This window comes from Triturus cristatus, chromosome 10, assembly GCF_964204655.1.
Source record: "Triturus cristatus chromosome 10, aTriCri1.1, whole genome shotgun sequence".
Lineage (NCBI taxonomy): Eukaryota > Metazoa > Chordata > Amphibia > Caudata > Salamandridae > Triturus > Triturus cristatus.
The window spans coordinates 1,131,708,086-1,131,730,212 of record NC_140593.1 but is presented as its reverse complement, the minus strand read 5'-3'; the positions used below and the strand labels follow the sequence as shown (position 1 = coordinate 1,131,730,212).

The window sequence follows — 22,127 nt, the reverse complement described above, 5'->3', positions numbered from 1 at the left end:
CAAACTGTGTCTACGGAGGCTTGGTACGTACAGGTGTTGTGGAGGAGGCGGAACCTTTTTATATTGATAAGGGGGGGTGTCTACGAGGCACCCAGGCTCATTGCATAATGGAGATAAGCGAGAGTAGGACGAGGAGTAATGTGATTACCGGTAAGTAATAGAAACCTTAAAACTCCTGAATAAAATAAAAATAAATGTTGTCAGGCGCTGCTCGTTGCGTGAACCTGGACAAAGGTTTATCAGCAGAGGCTGGCACTGGAGGGCACCCTTGGGAACTAGGTGACTTTGTTGCACTTTGGTGGCACAAGCAGACCTCGGTTGGCAATGGGTGGCACGGTGTAAATGCTTTGCACAGGTTGGTATGGATGGCACTGGTGGACGCTGGGTGTCAATTGTTCCACGGGATGGCACTGGAGGGCACTGTGTGGCATTTAGTAAAACTAAAATGGCACTGGGTGGCTCCGGGTAACATCGGGTGGCATTCATAGGCACTAGGTCCCACTTTGTGCACTAGTGGTCTCTAGCTGGCTCTGCTGGCGGCTGGCGGGCATCGGTGGCACTAGATGTCACGGTATAACTCGCTCTGTGGTACTGCTTTGGCACCGGGAAGCCACCGGTTGCTTTTGGTAATGAAGTGGCATTCCTTGGCACTGTGGAGCCCTGGCCTGGCATTTCACGCCTTGTGGTTAGGATGCTTTGGAGGGGTTGGGGCATCTCTTATTTTCTGGCAGAAATTGAACCTTACGCGTGTGTTCATTTCCTCCCCGGTCCACTCTCTGGGCCAGAAATCCCCCCAGCGCCTCCAGCAGGAACTGCAGGAGACAGAAAAAAATCACACAAAAACTCTGCTGGAAAAGTTGAGGGAAAGAAGAAGCAGAAGGGGCAGAGGGGGGCACCGGGGGGGAACTGGAGGCAGAGGAGGCCGACGGACGCCGGGCTGGGGGGCGACGCGACTAGGGGCCATGCCAGGCAGCAGCGGGTGAGAGATGCGTCCTGGAGCTGGGCAGCTGCCTGCACCGGGGGAACATGGCGCCCGCTCCCTGCCCTGGCTGCTGCTGCCGCCGCTTCTCTGCCTGCTGCTGCTGCCCGGGGGCGCCCGGGGATGCCAGCCTTGCCCGCTTAACTGCACCTGCGGCCTGGAGGGCGGCTGCGCCCTCAACTGCTCCGGGGCGCTGCTGTCCGGGCTCCGAGGGGCCGTGCCTGAGGATCTGGGGGTGCCCCCTGAGGTCACACGACTGTGAGTACCAACGGGGGTCTGTGTGTGGAGCGGGGGGGAGGTCGTGGGGGTGGGTGGGGGGCACTGTTTAGAGCGGAGTGAAGGGTCGTCAGCCGTGCATGGACCTCGGCGCCCGTGTGCTCGTCATTGGACCAGGGAGAGGGACGTGTATACCCCATGTTTGGCGAGCTTTAGGGGGCCTGGATATTATGTGTGGATGGATGAGGGTCCGTTGGGTGGGGGCCCTCTTCTGTTTCGTGATCGGCACCCGAGGGGGGTCCTCGGTGTCTGTCTGTTGTCCCACCAGAGGGTCACCGGGTCCCTCTGGGTTCAGATCTGGAGGTGTCTCGGCCGCTGGGATTGTCCCACGCCAGGATCCGTTATCCCAGTGCATTCATTGGCCGGGATGAGTGCAAGTGAGACCGGGGCGAATGGCAGGTTACGGACCCCAAGGTGACGCCCGCGAGGCATCTGGCTGTCACTCTCGCTGTCTGTGGTCATGAGGAATGTGGGGCGCAGGGACCCCCAAGCCCACCCACCCAAACCTCGAGAGCCACACATATCACCCAAGGGCTCTCGGGTTAAGGGTCGTGTGTCACGTGATGGGGTGCAAAGTCCACTGCAAGATGTGGCTGTCGGGGTGCTGCTTTTCTGGGACTGTTTCCTATTTTTGTTAATCATTTTTAACAGCTCCGACTTCATGGCTTCGGAGCGCTTTGCAAGCATTCATGAAAGTAGTTTGTGTATGACTCAATAATATTTGCGGGTACTGAAAACAGACACAAGTGCTGGCGATCAGGAGAGAGCAGTCTGGGTCCCGGTGCCCACATACTGCAGCTAACGGTGCCTGCCCGTGAACCCTGCGGCGGTGCCCTGGCAGAGCTGTGAGCCTGCGTTAGTAGGGGAACAGGGGATACTGCGGCCGGCCACGGGTGATGTGCGTGGCCGCGCTGTGAGTGAGCTCCAGTGCAGGGCAGCAGGGCTGGTCACACCATGAGGTACATGGGCAGCGCTCTCTGTAGACGCCCTCTCCGGCACACCGGCGATGGGGAACTTTGGCAAAACTATGTTTGCCAACGCAACAGCTGTAACAGGAGTGGGTGCTGCACTGAGGCGCATTATATGAGCCACACGCAGGCACCTGTAAATGTGTGGCAGGAGTGTGTGCATTGAGGTGCATCGGCCAAGCCAGATGTGGGCACCTGTAATGTGTGGCAGGAGTGGGTGTATTGAGGCGCCTTATCTGAGCCACACGCAGGCACCTGTAAATGTGTGGCAGGAGTGGGTGCATTGAGGTGCATTGGCCGTGCCACATGCGGGCACCTGTAAATGTGTGGCAGGAGTGTGTGCAGTGAGGTGCATCATCGGAGCCAGATGTGCGCACCTGTAAATGTGTGTCAGGAGTGGGTGCATTGAGGTGCATCGGCCGAGCCAGATGTGCGCACCTGTAAATGTGTGTCAGGAGTGGGTGCATTGAGGTGCATCGGCCGAGCCAGATGTGCGCACCTGTAAATGTGTGGCAGGAGTGAGTGCAGTGAGGTGCATCATCGGAGCCAGATGTGCGCACCTGTAAATGTGTGGCAGGAGTGTGTGCAGTGAGGTGCATCATCGGAGCCAGATGTGCGCACCTGTAAATGTGTGTCAGGAGTGGGTGCATTGAGGTGCATCGGCCGAGCCAGATGTGCGCACCTGTAAATGTGTGTCAGGAGTGGGTGCATTGAGGTGCATCATCGGAGCCAGATGTGCGCACCTGTAAATGTGTGGCAGGAGTGTGTGCAGTGAGGTGCATCATCGGAGCCAGATGTGCGCATCTGTAAATGTGTGGCAGGAGTGTGTGCATTGAGGTGCATCGGCCGAGCCACATGCAGGCACCTGTAAATGTGTGGCAGGAGTGTGTGCATCGAGGTGCATCGGCCGAGCCACATGCAGGCACCTGTAAATGTGTGGCAGGAGTGGGTGCATTGAGGTGCATCGGCCGAGCCACACGCAGGCACCTGTAAATGTGTGGCAGGAGTGTGTGCAGTGAGGTGTATCGCCCGAGCCAGATGTGCGCATCTGTAAATGTGTGGTAGGAGTGGGTGCTGCTCGGCAGTGAGGTGCATCATCTGAGCCAGATGTGCGCATCTGTAAATGTGTGGCAGTAGTGGGTGCTGCTCGGCAGTGAGGTGCATCATCTGAGCCACATGTGCGCATCTGTAAATGTGTGGCAGGGGTGGGTGCTGCTCGGCAGTGAGGTGCATCATCTGAGCCAGGTGTGCGCATCTGTAAATGTGTGACAGGAGTGGGTGCATTGAGGTGTATCGTACGATCACATGTGGGCATCTGTAAATGTGTGGCAGGAGTGGGTGCACTGAGGTGCATCACATGTGGGCATCTGTGCATGTGCATGTGTGACAGGAATCAGCGCTGCTCAGCATCAAGTTTCTGAGCTCCATGTGGGCATCTGTACATGTGTGACAGGAATCAGCGCTGCTCAGCATCAAGTTTCTGAGCTTCATGTGGGCATCTGTACATGTGTGACAGGAATCAGCGCTGCTCAGCATCAAGTTTCTGAGCTCCATGTGGGCATCTGTGCATGTGTGACAGGAATCAGCGCTGCTCAGCACCAAGTTTCTGAGCTCCATGTGGGCATCTGTGCATGTGTGACAGGAATCAGCGCTGCTCAGCATCAAGTTTCTGAGCTCCATGTGGGCATCTGTGCATGTGTGACAGAAATCAGCGCTGCTCAGCATCAAGTTTCTGAGCTCCATGTGGGCATCTGTGCATGTGTGACAGAAATCAACGCTGCTCAGCATCAAGTTTCTGAGCTCCATGTGGGCATCTGTGCATGTGTGACAGAAATCAGCGCTGCTCAGCATCAAGTTTCTGAGCTCCATGTGGGCATCTGTGCATGTGTGACAGGAATCAGCGCTGCTCAGCATCAAGCTTCTGCGCTCCATGTGGGCATCTGTGCATGTGTGACAGGAATCAGCGCTGCTCGGCATCAAGCTTCTGAGCTCCATGTGGGCATCTGTGCATGTGTGACAGGAATCAGCGCTGCTCAGCATCAAGTTTCTGAGCTCCATGTGGGCATCTGTGCATGTGTGACAGGAATCAGCGCTGCTCAGCATCAAGCTTCTGCGCTCCATGTGGGCATCAGTACAGGGATAGAAAGTGTCGCTGCTGCTGGGCATGGAGGTGCACGGGCACAGCTGTCTGCAGATCCTCCTACCGCAGAGGGTGTTGCTGGGTTTGACAAGCCACTGAAAGCTCGAGCCAGGATCCAGCCTGAACCAGGCTCGGGATCCTCTTGGGACCTCAAGCCCATACCAAGCCGAGCTTCCATCTGGTTTCTGCCTGCCACTCTCCCTTAACCCCATGATGTGGGCATGTGGCCTTAGGGCCAGAGCTGCAGACTAGGAACTGAGAGGCCAGGTTCGAGTCCCGGCGCCGGCTTTACGTCCTGTGATTCTGGGCAAATCATTTAATCTTCTCCTGCCTATAAAAATGATTTTACGCCTACTGTCATTGTTGAATTTAAGAATGAATTGAATACATTATGTGTATATTTCGTATTGACATTGGATTTGAAAGGTTTCCTTTCACTGTGTGATTCCTGGCAAATCTCTCCTTCAGAAGACCTTGTGTTTCTGAGACTATAATAATCTGGGCCACTACAGGGTTTACGTGACAACTAGCTTGCCTCTATTTCACTAATGGTTCAGTCTTAATAACCACCCCTTTCAATAAGCGCTTCTCAGCGCAGGGCTATAACGTGTCGTATTACTGTCAAAGTTTCCACTTGTTTAACAAATACTTTTTTTAAATTTTGATCCCCCATTGTTATAACATTTCTCGTGTTGTTTGTTGTATAATTTACATAGCAACAATTTCTAGGGCTCGGCTCGCGAACGGGTTCTCAGAGCCGAGCCAGACCGTTGGCTCGATGACGCTCTCCCTGTTAATGTCTTGGTTCGCCCGCCTCTTGCACTGATGTGCATTTTCAGAGCTCCGTGCTGACCACCTGGCACAGATTAGCCGAGGCCCGGGCATCTTGGCATCGAGGTTCCTTGGCAGGGCCGAGACCTGTACTGCAAGAGAAGCGATGCCGAGAGTCTAGGATTTTAATCCTGTCTGCTGGTTACGTAACACCCACTCAAACGGAGTCTTCCAATTGCGAATCTGTCGGGGGGAGTCGGGCTGTTACCAATGGGATCCAGGCGTGAGGAATGCTATAGCTGCCGCAAGTAGTCACGCTGCATGCGTGACTCGCAGATAGCGGACTTCAGCCACCCTCAAGGAGCGGGCCTTATTGCCCAGAAGCGCTACGCGGGGCACAGCCCCCTCTACAAATTACTTAAAATAACATTACATAACTGCGTCTGCCAGGATGGACAGACTGTAGTTAATATACAGAGAGTGAGCAGCATTCTGAAGCGCATTGAAGTCGCTGTCAAAAGCATTAAGCATATAACCCTGTAGTAAAACCACATAATCACGAATTCATGCGATGAAATAAAAAGACATTAATATGAACGTTTTCCAGTGTTTTCCAACCGCTTTTTGAAGATATCCTTAGCTTTTTCGCCCTCATAGTCTTACGCGGGTATTTTGCACTGTTTATTTAACTATTCAGATATTTGTTATTATCTTCAAAATATAAAGTATTAGGGTTTCTTTGCATTGCTGAATTAGCCGTTGACACGTAAGTAAATGTAAGAGATTATTATGGCATAGGTTGGAGTTGGTGCAGGCCTCTCTCGTGGCATAACTAAACTTGAGGGTGCCCCCTGCAAAGTCCACAGATGGGGTCCCCCTCCCCAGCACACCACCTAACACTTTTGCTGAGGGGGCGCTTGGAGCTGGGGGCCCCCGCACCGCAGGGGCTATGGGGGGCTTATGTTACGCCACTGGCTGGCTGTTACCGAATGTACTTTATTTCCTCCCCCAGCCCCCTCCTCTTACCCCCACCACCGAGGGCCACCAGGCAACCATGGAGAGGGTTTTAGTACTGCTATGGTCAGAATTTGTGTTACTTACAGAAAACTCTTTTTCTTGAACCTAATACTTTGGGGTAGATTAACTAAATGTTCACGCCGCGCAGCGTGACGAAGGGGAACCCCCATAAATACAGAGATATTGCCCTCCCCTTTCCCTAGAGCCGGCGCAGAATTTTCCTGCTCTGCACCATGTGCACCCCTTTGCACCATAGTGCGAGAGTCCCGCACAGGTTTTCTACTGGAAGGGTTCCCATTCCAGTACAAAATACTATTTCCCAGTACAAAATACAATGCCAAGACAACTTCTAAAACTTTTCCTACTTTATATGTGTGCTGTACTGTTCAGCACACATGAAAAGTCAGAAAAGAAAGGAGAAATTTAAACATTTCGCAGTTTAACACCCGCTTTCAAATGGCGATATTTTTTGACACAAAAACCTGTCTCACATTTTTGGTTTATCAGGTTTTGCATCAAAAAGTGTGGTTGATTGTGTGGGATCACCCCTGTAACGCCCCTCGGCACTAAGAAATGCAAAGTTGAGCTAGTTTGTTACTTTTAGTCATTTTTCAGCAGAAAACAAGTTTTGCACTAGAAAGTAAATAATACAGAAAATATTTTGTTCTGGTTTGCGTCACTTTTACGACGCAAACCCAGCGTAAAATGTTAGCCAATCACCCCCTTCGTTATTATCTCGGCCCGCCGCTGCCCCTCCCACCCATGGTGGGCCTTGAACCCGCAGCCGTACTCACAGAACACCCCAACCACATCGGCCTGTTATGTTAGATCACAGTCTCTGTGACTTCACCGAGGAAAAAAGTCATCATTAAAAAATCAATTCGGCTCCCGCAGAGCTTTTCGCGCTCCTGGAAGCGTGGGGAGAATGCGCTCCTGCCGATATGTTTTCCTTTGAAAAATAACGGCTCCAAACTGTGCCCGGTAAGAATTCGAGGAATGGTCTCGGAGGAGGACAGATTTGAATATTTATAAACGTGGCTGATGCGTTCTTTGTGTCGGCTTGGGCCGTTTTGGTTCTGTTTTCGTATTTTGTGGTCAAAGCATAGAAGGATCGTCCAGCTGTCCTGTTATGTGGATGTTTAATTGTCCGAATGAATAAAAAATGGTATTACTATGTTATGGGATGTAGTTAGGCGAAATTATTTTAGTTGGTCTGTCTTACGTTATGCCGTGTTGTTAGGTTATGGTATGCTATGTCATGATGGTATGTAATTAGCTATGTTATTTTATGCCGTGTTATGATATGACATGTTATATGATGTTGCAATGGTATGCTTCGTTATGTTGTCCTGTGTTGTTTTCCGTAATGTTACGTCATGTCGTTAAGTAATGTTATGTGATGCGTCATGTGTTATGTTTTTTCATGTTATGTTATGTTATTTCGTGGGATTACGCTATGTTATTTTAAACTGTTAGGCTACGTCATGTTGTTATGCAATGTCATTTTTTATGTTATGCTGTATTCATATGCACATTTATGTTGTGGTGTGTTGTTTTCCGCCATGTTATGTCATGTAGTTAAACGATGTTATTTCATTTTGTCTTGCGTTTATTTCAGGTTCCTAGGTTATGTTATGTCATGATATGTAATTAGCTGCGTTATTTTATGCTGTTATGCTATACCATGTTGCTATTTCTGTTGCAATGGTATAGTGTGCTATGTTATGATGTACTATGCTGTTTCCCGTCATGCTACGTCATGTAGTTATGCTGTTAGTTTGTGCTATGTTGTGTTAGTCACATTGTTAGATTGTGTTGTGCTGTCATGGTGTGTTATGTTAGGTGTAGTTGCATAGCATATCCCCGCCATTTAACTCGGTCCTATGTGTTATCGGTGTCAAAGGTCATGCGCCGTTGCGTCGATGTGCTATCGGTGTCACAGGTCATACGCCCTTGCGTCGATGTGCTATCGGTGTCAAAGGTCATGCGCCGTTGCGTGATCCAGTGACATCAGTACAGGAGTTTCACAGGAAACTCCGTGATGGATTCGCTGTGGTGGGGCTGTGTTAGGGTGACCAGATTCTCAAAACAAGCATTTACAATGCAATGGTCTCGGCATTGGTAAAGTTAGAGCTATTGGCATTGCTCATGACATTATTTTTGTTTGTTTTTGTTTTTAAAACATTTAAAGAAACGGCATTGTCATGAGCAATGCCAATAGGTCTAACTTTAACAATGCCGAGACCGTTGCATTGTAAATGCTTGTTTTCTTACCTTTCAGAAGCATGGAGCGCAATGGTAGGCAGAGAGAGGGTGATGCAAGTGTTCTGCACTCACTGGCCTGGCAGGTTGCTGGCAGTGCATATACCAACACCCTACCCCCCACCTGTGTGGCAGCCCAGGCACACACACAGCCGCCCCAGTACTTTACAGGTCTTTAAAAGACCATTCGCTTGTTAATGGGGCTTTGTTGGTTTTTCACCCCTTCTAGAGCCCCTGCAACGCCACTCTGACTATTGCTGGAAGAATTAGCACGTTACACACAATACCAAGCCCTGTCAGCTGAAACCTCGAGGAATCGGGTTTTTGCTTGTAGGAATCGGGAGGTGGGAGACCAGCCTTGAAATCGGTAGACTCCCTCCTGAATCGGGAGGGTTGGAATGTCTGATATATGTATATGTAAAGAATGTGTGTTGTGCATCCCTGTGGGTGCGCTAGCAATGCTTACGTCTTATCCAACTGATGCACATGTTGAGTATCCGGATGCTGGAAAGAGTCGTGTGTGGAGGAGGCAGGGACCCCACATTCTGAATGTGCAAATGATATGTATGTGTACAATGTGCATTTGTGGATGGAGGGGGCATATCCTGCGTGCAGATTGCCTATCATGTTTGCACGTGGCCACGTATCTGCATGACCTCTTTTATATACCGACCAAAGCACATGTAAATACACACACACGTCCCTAAATACCTACCGATAGTTACTGTAAACGTCACCGGCTTGGAAGCCCGGAAGCATGTTGGCGCTAGGCGATTAGAAGGCGCGAGATTGAAAGGTCACTATCGCCGCGATCTGCCTCTCAGCAGAGGTGTCACCGGCAAACAAAAGGTTAAGAGAAGGCGCCAATTATGAACGCTCATCTTTTGAAGGGCTATTTGAAGTCCTGCGTCCAGGAAGATAATCTGAATTTACAAGGTGCTCATGGGGGGGGGGGGGGCGAGCACTCGTGTGAAGGGGCAGCTTTGAGCGATAAGCCATCTGACCTGCTAAGAGGTGCCCAGGTGCGCGCCTTTCACCCCTTGCTTGGGGCAGCTTCACCTCCGGGCACCCCCCGCCCCCCCTTTGTTTGCTACTGCTGCGGCTGATAAATCACCCGTCCTCCTGCCATCTGACAACAACGTGAAAGGACGGCGGGAACAGAGCACGGGCGGGCGCTGACTGTAGGAGTCTCCATTTTAGGCCATCCACCCATTGTGCTGCGCGTCTCCGGGGCTCCAGCGAAGGTGCCGGCTGCCACGCATCTCTAGCTGAAACGAGGCGCTCCATCTTTTCCCCTCTCTCACGTTTTACCAAGATTAAGCGGCAGAGAGTTCAGCAGAATCTGATCTTCATCTGGAAGAAAATGTCAACAGAATAGAAATTACATTTGAATATACGTCGCCCGGCGTCTGCCAGCTCAGATGCGGGCATTAAGAATTTACCACGAGCAATACAACAGTGGGATTTTATGCAAACGCGCTGCAAAGCCTCACCTATGCTAAAATACGCGTGCTGTGATTTTTCCTTTTTATTTTTTTCCTAACTGGCCGAGACCTAAAAACATGACACCCACTCCAACCAGAAGCCACCAGCTGCGCAGCTTCACAGAATGCAACGCACGACTGCTGTCTTCAAAAACATCAACAACCCCCCACACAGATCGCATCTGCTGTACCATACCTCCACTCACAAACACAAACAAGTAAAGAGGAACAAGCCGAGGGCACCGGAAGACACCACCGTCTTGCCATTGGCTGGAGGAGATAATTAGATTTGTTGAAAAAAACACGCCCCCGAATCCGAAAAGGACGGGGCCTGATCGGAGTGACGGACCTCTTCTCCAATGGCTGGCCAGCATTCAAGAGGCCAGCCAATGGAGAACAGGGGAGAAGAGGGGCGGGTTCAAGCCCCTCTTCTCCAAGTCATTAAATCTCGGATCGAGACTGCGCAAGCGCAGCCTTCGAGCCGAGACCTAAAAAAGAAACGGGGACTGGTCATAGACATAGAAGTAGGACTACGGTTTGCAGTAACCATCGACATAAAAGTAGGACTATTTGACAGCTGTCATAGACATAGAAAATGGACTACAATGACAGCTCCCTCCACAGACCGAGATGAAGCATTACAGACAACCAATCAGAGGTCTTTTATTGGCTGTAACCATTAATTCCATTTAAGCAGACTTTGCCTCAACATTTGCTATAGTTGGTGACCACCCTTGCCTTGAAATTCCAAGTATGTTTTCTTATTAAATAAATATATATATATATATATATATATATATATATATATATATATATAATGACTGTGAACTGTGAAAATAAAACAAGCTTCCTCTCATAAAACAGGTATTGGTTGGCCGGCAGTTGTGCAAGCTTCCTCTCATAAAACAGGTACTGGTTGGCCAGCAGTTGAGCAAACCTCTATCACAGCCTGGGAAGTGGCTGTACACGACTAGCTTGCAAAACCATACATAAGAGGAGTTAGCAGTAAAAGCCTCCCTCACAAAATATACTATCACTGTTAACCACTCTGATCCCTCACCACAACTGGTTGAGCATAGGACACAGCAGAGCAAGGCTCCCTCACCCAACAAGAGCAACAGGCACAGCAGCTAGACAAGGAATCCTTGCACAAAACCAGTATAAAGCAGGAAGAAATAGTGCAAGCTTCTCTCACAAAATGGAGGAGCAAAGCTTCCAATTAAAGGAAAACTCAATTTGCAACTTTGTTAAATGTGCAAGGTGCTCATCCTTAAATGTGATAATGAAAGCACCATTTCTGAGCATGCTTTCTCTCCGAGTGAGGGACAATACACTCTTATTATGGTCTTTGAAAATCATACTTCGAGTTCAGGATCAGGCCTCTGAGGGTTTTTATGTACAGACGCCTCCGTGATACAGAGGAGTTGGCCTAACGGCTAGGGCGGTCGACCACGAATCTGGGGAACAGGGTTTGAGTCTTGGCAATGACACTGAACATCCTGTGATTCTGGGCAAATCACTTAATCTCCCTGTGCCTAAAAAAAATAAATGTGTCCTCATGTAACGCAACTTGTGCTATGTAAAGCGCTCTGATACCCAATAAGGGTCAAGTTCACGCTATATAAAACTCGGTAAAATAAAAAGTAAAAAAAAATATATATATATGACTCAATATAATCCTTTCCAAGAACAAGCTGCACACCATCTTTTGCCACCGAGTCAGATCCCAGTGTGGGATATGACAGTTATTGCAACCAGTAACATCAGACATCGCGATGTCCTGAATTCATCGGGTATGATTATTATGAACTATTTTGACCTTTTGGACAATAACGTGGAATTCACATTGCACTAAATACCAGGTCTTTCTGCCTTGTTCACTTTCATAAAGATTGACCTGACAAAAGTGAAGAGGGGGTGAAAACTTTGCAGCACTCAGTAACTACTGGGAGAGACAAGCATTGCACCTCTTATGGTCCGCATCCATGCGGAAAGAGGTGTTAGAAAAGGATTGCGATTTAAATGGCTGCTTTTAATCAGACCACACCACAAACAAACCCTCAATTAAATAGATGAAGCAGAAAAAATCATCTACCCCCAACACAGAACTATGTCATTGATGGCGTCAAAGTTACACACAACAACACTACCAAAGTGTGCCCCATTAGCAAACAATCTAACATTAATGTTCTCGCTTCCTTGAAGCCATAGAACATGGAAGACAAAATAATTCTTAAAAAGCCAACACAACCCGTACATTATTGGTTTTTGCTTTCACATTGCTCCCAACTTCATTGGCCAATAAGAGGCCAAACATAAAACACAGAAGACAGAACATTCCACACACATCTGTTCAACAGAGGAACACAGGAACACCAGCTGTATAAAGAACACAGAGACATATGAATCTTAATTACAAAGATCACATCAGAGAAAACAGCACAAAGGATTTCCCTTCCTGCTACAACGCTCACCTAAGTGACGTCACACTCCTTGAGCAGTGCAAAGAGAGCACGGGTGCGCATGCTCAACCGGAACACTTATAAAAAACCGGGACATTTGTATACTTAACCCGGACACTGTTCAAAAACCGGGACATTTCATTCACTTGGAGAAAAGTGTCGGGACACTGGGACATTTCTCCAAAAACGGGGACCGTCGGGGAAAACTTGGACGTCTGGTCACCCTAGGCTGTGTGCTGGTGCACGAGTATTGCACAGATGGACTTGTACACAGGGTCTATAATGTCCAAGTGCGTTCTTTCATTTCATTATTAGTACAGTCCAGAGGATCAGAGGCGTAGCTTCCATTGGTGCAGAAGGTGCAGTGGCACCGGGGCCCACTCAGCCCTGGTTATTGCTGTATTTCATCATTAAAGCAGCATCTGGGGTAGCAGGGCATTTCCTTCCTCGCACTAGGGCCCATCACACATGGCTGCACTATGGCAGAGGGTGTGGCAGGTGAGTAGGCCCAAGGCAAGAGGAGAAAGTAAGTAGTGGCAAAAAAACTCTAAAGGTGATTCACATGACTGAACATTACTATAGATTTACTATCATTTGGAGAATTGTAAATCTATACTTACCTGTGTGCACTTATTATCAACATTTTGGTAGCAATATTTTGATAGAATAATGTTTCTGTAGTCAACATTTCCACATACAGAACTGTTCCATTAACTTCAGAGAAATACAAATGACATCACTTCCTGTGGAGCTCTGTATGGTGGGCTTCTCCTGTTGCCTTAGATTTACACTCCCCGGTTCTACGTCCTGTGAGAGACGTATTAAGAGCACTTTGGAATTACAGATCCCTCCCACCGAGATAGGGGAGGGTGCATACGTGCACCTAGTCAAACCCAGTTCAAAGCTGTTGCCTGTGGTTAATTTGTAAAAACACAAGTGCAGGGGCCAAAGACTTTCATAGGAGCCGACACCAGAGCTGCCGGGGTTGCTGCATCCCCAGGTCCCCTTGTCTTGACTCCACCCCAGACCCCTTTCTTCCACCCCTACACACCCTTCCTCTGTCTCCCTCTTCCAGGTCCTTATTCATTTCCATCGTCCCACATTTGTCAATAATTTTTTAATAACTTTCTCCTTCCCATTTCTACCTTTCTCTCTCTTGCTCTGGATCAAAGTCTGATGATGAAAAAAAAAGTCCTGGCCCCCAGTGCTCACCAGCAGCAAACAGCAACACACACCAAACACTGCCTGCTCTACAGGAGTTTCAGCCTGAGCCTGCCTGCTCGCAGTGCAAGCATCTCAGCCAATGGCCCATGGGTTTCAAAGCAAAACAAGTGTGTGCCTGGCTAGGAGAGTGGTTCATTTGGCTATGCGGCGGTGCATGAGCAACAGCCATGTCACCCCCCTCTTCGGGATATACCAGTAGGGGCGTCGCTTCAGGGGGTGTTTGGGGTGTAACACCCCCACCACCACCAAATAACTGCATTCTTGGCTTGGTAGTTGGGTCTGGGGACCCAGAATCGGGTCTGTGTTGGCTTTTCCCACTTGATTAGTTGGGAAATTTGAGATTCACACCCCGTGAATCTTACCAAGATTCGCTACACCCCTGTATACCAGACCGGGATGTGGCCGTGAAAGTGCAATGGTTTGTAATGGGTCATTGTATGACCCAAAGCACCACCCTCAGGGTTTCCCTAGCTCAACAGGAAGTGCTCAACCGCCAAGGGCGGGGTGTGTGGCTCAGGCCTGGCGCAAGGCTTGCAAGCATTGGTCAAAAGCCTTCCAAACCGGATGTTGGTTTGGAACAGCAGGAGGGGGATCTGTTTTCACAGCTGAAAGGTTGTCGGTGGGTGTCATGGTGACTGGGTCCTTGAAGAATTCCCAGCAAGAAATAAAGCACATTCCTGGAAACACAGAGCAGACGAACATTCATTTTAAGCAGATTTAATCAGTGCATAAACAAATAGCTAACTGTAAAGGCACAGATGGATCTCATGAGAAAATTCAACTTCCTTGTGACAAATGAATCAACTTTTTGGAAATCTCTGCCACCTGGAAAGAAAAGATGCAAGTTTTTACCCTTCAGTCAAGGTCACTTCACCTAACTAAATAGCTGGGGGTGTCTACTGTGGGTCTGTGACAAGGGCTGGAGCCATGCCAGGTTTTCCGTATTTCCACATGAGATGCAAGTAGATTTTAACATACCGCACATACTAAATGCGAATCACTGGCCTGGGGCTTTATTTAGAGTTTGGCGGATGGGATACTTCCTCAAGATGTGATGGATGTCTTCTCGGCCATATTACAAGTGCCAAAGGATACAATGCACTTTTAATACAGCGAACAGGATATCGGCCACGTTTGGGAAGGCGCGTCCCATCTGCCAAACTGTATATAAGGCCCACTGTTTTGAAATCGGAGTACATGCATGAGTTTATGAGGCCAGTGTCAAATTTGTACTGGTGACATTCGTGTAACGTACAAAATTTGCGTTAAATGGAATTCATGAAATTTCTGAAAATTTCACAAATTAACAATTTCAGGTATTTTTTTTTTTGTTTTTTTTTTTGCACACAGAAATCTTATTTGCATAGAAAATGTCTGTCATTTTCTTCTCCAACCACTCTCCTGCCAGTATCTCAAAAAACGTTTTATGAAAAGTGCGCAAACGTTAAAAAAAAAGTCAGTTGAAGTATGTGCAAACGACTTTTCCCTTTAAAAGCATAATTTCTCAGCTTTTTTTTAAATGGGATTTTGTGAAATTTCACAAGAAATTACGCAATTTCTTGCTCACTCATTGTTTTTAAGATTTTAAAAAAACGAAACTACTTGCAAAGGGGAAACAACCTTTACAACACAGTCATTACATCGCACTACCTTAACAACGCAGTCTTTACATCGCAACATCCTTTACATCGCATGCCATTACAACGCAGTCATTACGTCGAATGTCACTACAACGCATGTCATTACAAACGCATGTCACTACAACGCATACCATTACAACACATACCATTACAACGCATAGTTTTTACCCTTACACTATCCAACACTTACCCTACTGTTGCACTCACTGGAGTGGGAATAGTAATTTTTACCCCTACACTATCCAACACTTACCCTACTGTTGCACTCACTGGAGTGGGAATAGTAATTTTTACCCCTACACTATCCAACACTTACCCTACTGTTGCACTCACTGGAGTGGGAATAGTAATTTTTACCCCTACACTGTACAACACTTACCTTAAATGCAATGTAAGGGTATGCGTTGTAATTGTATGCATTGTAATGGTATAATGCCATGTAATGGAATGCGTTGTACATGTAGTTTTCTAAAAATGCGTTGTGATGGCATGTGATGTAAAAACATGCGTTGTAATGGATGTTGCGATGTAAAATCTGCGTTGTAAAGGCATGCATTGTAAATGTTTGCGTTGTATCGTCATACATTCCTTGCAAAGCAACCAATGCACAATAAAAAAATAGCCACTACAGAAGGCTGAGCAACGGAGAAGAGATACCTTCCCATCATCTTGCCGCAAACTCTTAGGAACCTCGGGCCTTATATAGAGTTTTGCAATACTCTGACAAAATGCATATCTCGTCCACCATATTACAGGCTCCAAATGATATACACCTGAAACCACAGTCTGACATTTCCAGGTATCTTATGGCATGCAAATTGCAGACTGTGCACCAGCTGAGCAGTCTGAATCCTGTTTCACAGTTCTACTGCTCTGTTGAACTCACCCAAGTAGCTCCCCCACAATATTAGATACAGGATTCATGATGACATCTGAAGAACTCAACACTAAACCTCGAACCTCAGTTGTGGACTCCAAACTGAATAGTGTACTCCAGAGATGGCCTTCGGAATAGTACAGAAAACACTATTTGTTATTTCAATATGTGGATTTGTAATCTTGAAATATACCACTTCATATGTGGTCACAAAAATTGAAGGTACTCCTGTAGTTGTATCCTTTGAAGTGAGCACAGTAATGTAGATGTGGTCTCCAGAATGGACTTTTAGACTTCAGGTCTAAAGTTAGACATCAGGTCTAAACTTGCACTTCAGGTCTAAAGTTAGACTTCGAGTGTAAGCTTAGACTTTAGGACTAAACTTAGACTTCAGGTCTAAGTTTACCTTTTTGAATCGAGCCCTTAGACTTCAGGTGTAAACTTAGACTTCAGGTATAAACTTACACTTTAGGTGTAAACTTAGTCTTCAAGTCTAAACTTAGACTTCCGGTCTAAATTTACCTTTGTGGATCGGGCCCTTAGACTTCAGGTCTAAGATTATTTTTGTGATTCGGGCCCTTAGACTTCAGGGCTAAGTTTACCTTTGTGAATCGAGCCCTTAGACTTCAGGTGTAAACTTAGACTTCAGGTCTAAGTTTACCATTGTGAATTGGGCCCTTAGACTTTAGGTCTAAAGTTAGACTTCAGGTGTAAACGTAGACTTCAGGTGTAAACTTAGACTTCAGGTTTAAACTTAGATTTCAGATCTAAGTTTACCATTGTGAATTGGGCCCTTAGACTTCAGGTGTAAATTTTGTCTTCAGGTGTAAACTTAGACTTCAGGTGTAAACTTAGACTTCAGATGTAAACTTGGACTTCAGGTGTAAACTTGGGCTTCAAGTCTAAGTTAACCATTGTGAATCAGGCCCTTGGTGTCTAGAATGTAGTGTTTTACTCCAGACGCTGCCCGGAGACCTGAATACACTACTTCAGATGAAGCATTTATATTTGGACACAGCACTCCAGCAGGGAATCTAGAATTAGGCGCAACATTCCGGAGATCGTCACAGGAAACGCACCCAATGCTCCATATGAAGCCTGCAAAATCCTTTACCGTATTTTGCATAATCTTTGGCTCTAAAAAAAGCCACAGTTATCCAAAAGTGAAAGAAGACCTTGTCAAAGTATTAAAGGTTTGTCATCCAGAATTGGATACAATACTTCAGATTCAGACTTCAAATCTTGGCCAAACCTCCAGAACTTAGATAATATCTGACCTGAGAGTGGATTTGTTTAGTTTGCCTGTTGTGACCTTCTGCCCTGTATACAGTGTTTTGAATGTGGTCTACAAAAGTGTCTATAGTACCTTAACATTCAATCCAGAACTAGAGGTAAGATAACAGCTGACTCAGAACTGGGCGCCGCAATATTGATGATTTTCCAACATGAGAAAAGTAACCCTGCTGAAATCAGACCGACGAAACTTCATGTTGGATAAAGGCCAAAATGACATCATACCTTTTGCAACCAAATAGTATGTTTTTATGGAAAAGGTATATGTTATCAGGAGAAATATAAGAAGGTAACAGGGGACGGGTGTAGTAGAGGATGGAGGAACTAAGATGGGTAAAGAAAGTAGTAAAAGCAAACTTAGGAAAAAGTGGGGTCTAGTTGGAAGGTGCAATGCAGTAGCGGACGGTAATTTTACCATGGAGGGGGCGGGGAACCACATACGCCCACACACACACTCTCTCACACCCATGCATTTACCCATACGCGCACACACACATTCACAACACACTAACAAATACACATTACACATCCATACAGACACGCACGCACCAAACCGAAACAACACATAAATCTTACCTTCACTGTAGTGAGGGAAGCCTCAGAGGTTCCAGGGGGGTTTTGGGACTGCTGCCTTCCCTTATTGGTCAGCCAATGAAGGAAAGCAGCAGTCCTTCACTCGTCACAGAGTGGAATGGGGTCAGTGAGACTGCTGATCCCACCCCACCCTGTGACAAGGTGTCACTGATAGGCACTCGACCATGGGCACTTCAGGGCTAAAACTGAAGTGCCCAGTTCTGAGGCCATCAGTGAGACTTCCCCTCGAGGCACTTTTGCCAGGCTGAGGAGGTTACGCCCACAGGGATGTGAAATCCTCAGTTTGGCAAAGTTCAGGTCAGGCAGCCAGGAGCATGCGCATTTAGAGCTTGTCCTAGCTCCAAGCTGCCTGGCCTGAAGAAGAAGACTGTCTGTCAGGCCGACCTTTGTTCAGCCCGACAGACACTTTTCCTGCCTGGAAAAAGGTGGGGGCGTGACCCCTAGCCCATATGGACGGGCCGCTGCTGAGCAGATGGGCATTAATGAAAGGTAAGGGAGGTAAAAGAATAGTAGGAAGAAAAAAAGGGAAAATGGGCCTTCCTAAAAATGGGGGGAAATGAAGAGTGGTGTGTTCACCCCCTTGAATATATAACATGAAGAAAAGAATATTTCAGCAATGGGTTTCTCCAGATTTGCATTGTAATCTGGGGAAAACCATTATTAAAACAAGCATTGGCATAGCCAATAGGTCTTGCCTTTGGGACCTTATAAGTGTTTAGCCATGCAACAGTTGCAAAACTAAATACTTATAAGGTCCCAAAAGCGAGACCTATTGGTTATGCCAAGCGGGCGTGCGGCCGCGAAAGTGATTGCGATCAAAAATCAAAACAGCCGGGCGGCCGCGAAAGTGAGCTCGTTCAAGCGTGGCGCGCGTGCCCGCGCACATCCACTGTAGCTCTAGGCTGGCCTGGTAGCACTTTTTGGAGCCCTCCCAAAATGTCTCGCCAGACCAGCGCATGCGCTGGGTCAGGCGAGACCTATAAAGGTTAGACCAAGAATCAGTTTCTTTAAGTGTGCATGTCATCGGAAATGCATACAACCCGTTCCAGATGTGACACGGAAGCTGTGTACAACACTTCAGGTGAAATTGTCAGGTCAGGACGTCGACCTTAAGATAGAACGTCCACCAATAACTTCTTCAGGCTTCAAGTCCTCGAGGCCATTGTCGCTCTACGTCGCCGCACAATGGCGGGGGCCATCGATCCAAGGCAGGACACGTCTTTTCAACTTTCATCTTTTCATTAATCTGTTTCCCACCCTCTTGGTACTTTTATACTATCACTAAATGTCAGTTTGAATTCAATTCAATATTGCACTTTCTGGTCTGTCACATGGTTCAACAAGGAAGCACTTTTTAATCATGTTTATTGCAGGCTGACCAAGGCTGCACAGCAAATCTTGAAAATGTGATATGCACTAAATTGATTTTAGGAAAAAGGGCAATACAAGATTTTGGCATATGTTGGAAGCACTATCCTTGGACCTTGATTATCAAAAATACCAGAGATAGTGGTAGTGACAACATAACTCTTTGAAGACCGATGACATCGGAGGAAGTGACATCACATGACATTTGACCCTGATGACCGCTGAGGGTGTGACCCGAAGTAAAAAAAACCTCCAATAAATAAAAGATTAACAACACAACAACTAAAGAGGAATACAGTCTATTTTAGTTACCACTCAAATATTAACATGTATGCTCGCAGAACATCTAAAGAGAGCACACATCATATACCTGGATGCACAGAAAGGCAGACACCCACAGTACTGTACATAATGCTCAGTGACTGTCTGCAAACTTTACAACAGTGATTATGATAATTTCATATTTTTTAGGGTCACTTGATTTTCATACAAATGTGGATGTTTTTCCCTGATCCATTCTTGCTTGAATTGTTCATGTGAGGCCAGTGGCGGAAATAAACATAGCCAATATCTTACCTGTTCTCAGACAGAATGCCCTTCTAAATACATCATACGTTCCTCCATTCATTTTAAGATGAATAGAAACACCTGCGAAATAATCCAAACTTAATAAAGATAAATTAATTGATTTTTAAAGCTAATAAAAGTTTTGTGCCATACACACTTTTTCGAGGATTAAAAACAAATCACAAGAAAACCAGAATGTTCTCCCAAATAAATCAAATATTCTAAAACGGTATATACAATATAACATCCTACAAACAAATTATAAGAAAAACAAATTGCTATTTTTTTTAAATGGACTGCACATACCACAAACTACAAAGTGTTGCATTTACTATGGTGCCACCGTTATGCTTGTCGGTGTCCCCATCTGTCAAGACAAAGATAAATGCCACTTAGTGCATGCTGGGAAATTAAATTAGCATAAAAGACAAACTAGTGACAGCAGTCAACTGGGGAAGTTAATAGCCCTAAAATCCAGACTTTAAGAGAAAAGAGCATTAATTGGGTTTGAGTGAATATTAGATTATATGAAACTGTTCTCTATTCCCTTCCATTTTACCAGAAAATGGTAATTCATTGGTGGTGTTGAGGCTTTCTGAGAGCCAGATAGCCTCATCAAATGCCAATGTAAAAACTCACATGCCAAACAACAGCCTCAGTTGCCCAGTCACTGCGATCGGTTATAAGACCCAGTAACCGTATGTAATCACTTACTCAGGCACAGCCACACACACCAAGTCACAGCCTTAAAAACCAAGCAACAGCTTCAAACGCCAAGGCCCACCCTCCATTTGCTGGGCATAGCTCCAAACGTACCTCCAAATACTTGCATACCCAGACTCAAATGCCAATTTACAGCTATTATATGCCCAGGACAGCTTCAAATGTCTAGGCCTGGACTTAAATGTCTAAGCATAATAATTGATGCTCAAAAGCAATTAATGCATGCCCAGGTAAAGCCTCCTATACCCAGTGAAGCCTCAGTAGCCTTGGGTAAACCCTATAAAGCCCAGTGCAGCCTAAAAACGTGTTTTTATAGCCCCAGACTACCCAGGTTGGCATCACACAATGCACAGCTATCTACAGCTGTTCTTGACCAACGAAGCCAGAAAGGGTTAATGAAGCCTGGCAATGCCCACATAAATATTAATGCTGGTCCAGTAGACTAAGTCCAGAGCATCCCAGCATGCACTGGGAGTTCCAGTCCAGCATCAGAATCACTGACCACCAGTCCAAAGGGACTGAGGTGGACAGCAAAGACTGCCCCTATGCAGAGACAGGCGGGCAGAGCGGAGGTAGGAGAGATCAAGGCCTAAACTACAGATTGGTTACATTAACCTAACTCAGGCAGTGCAAAAAGTGCAGTGATGTAAACATTGCACATATTTACGTATCACAACGGAAATGAGACGCGTCGCTAACATGTTACGTGAGGTCAGGTGTGACAAAACCACATATGTCGTCAGACACGATAACAGAAAGAAAACACAAACCCTCATTTGTCACAGCCTTAAAGGCAATCCTCTGCAGAAAATGATTTTCTGGCAGCTAATAAGAAATATTGTCAGATATTAATAACTGACATAAGTAGTACTGCCGTCGGACAATATCACAACCCTGGTTTCAAAACTTTAAATTAATTCTTCTAGATCTGCTCTTCTAGGGAATATTGCTCAGTTTTAAGAACTATAAATATAACATTTTTGAAATATATAAATTTTTATATCTGGCTAACAGAAGCATTTTCCTGACAGATTGTCAAACAGTAAGCTAATTAGAAAGGGAATTCATTGGAAGGTTAGTGTGTCACATGAGTGGAAGACCTTGGCTGTAGCACTGCTTCCGGTTTCTGATTTTGTCTGCCTACACTAAACCCAAGATATAAATAATGCAGAGTTTATGGTTGGTCATTGTCTCCTCTTTGACGGGTGAACTTGGGTCATATATGAAGATTAAGGCAGACCTAGCATATGTCAGTAGTGAGTGTATATGCACTTATGCTGTCAAATGGCCGCTCCAGAGGGGGATCTGGAAATGAGGGGGCTTTGTCAATTCTTGTGAGAAAATATATTGTCTTGTCCTTATTAGAAGCCATCTCTACTCAACGCTCTTTAGAATTTGCAGATGTAGCAGAACCATACCGGATCATTCAACCAAATGCAGATGTCGCAAACAACTACGTGTAGTTTAAAAAATATTGGCAGG

General features: G+C 46.5%; 1 protein-coding gene across 1 annotated transcript in view; it reads left to right on the top strand.

The window, feature by feature from the left end:
* Nucleotides 1–820: 820 nt before the first annotated feature.
* Nucleotides 821–22,127, top strand: part of PKD1 (polycystin 1, transient receptor potential channel interacting) — a 408,256-nt gene continuing 386,949 nt past the window's right edge. The window contains exon 1 of the mRNA XM_085629406.1: nucleotides 821–1,237. Coding sequence (XP_085485532.1) covers nucleotides 987–1,237 — 251 coding nt within the window. The 5' untranslated portion in view covers nucleotides 821–986. The remainder of the gene's footprint in view (nucleotides 1,238–22,127) is intronic.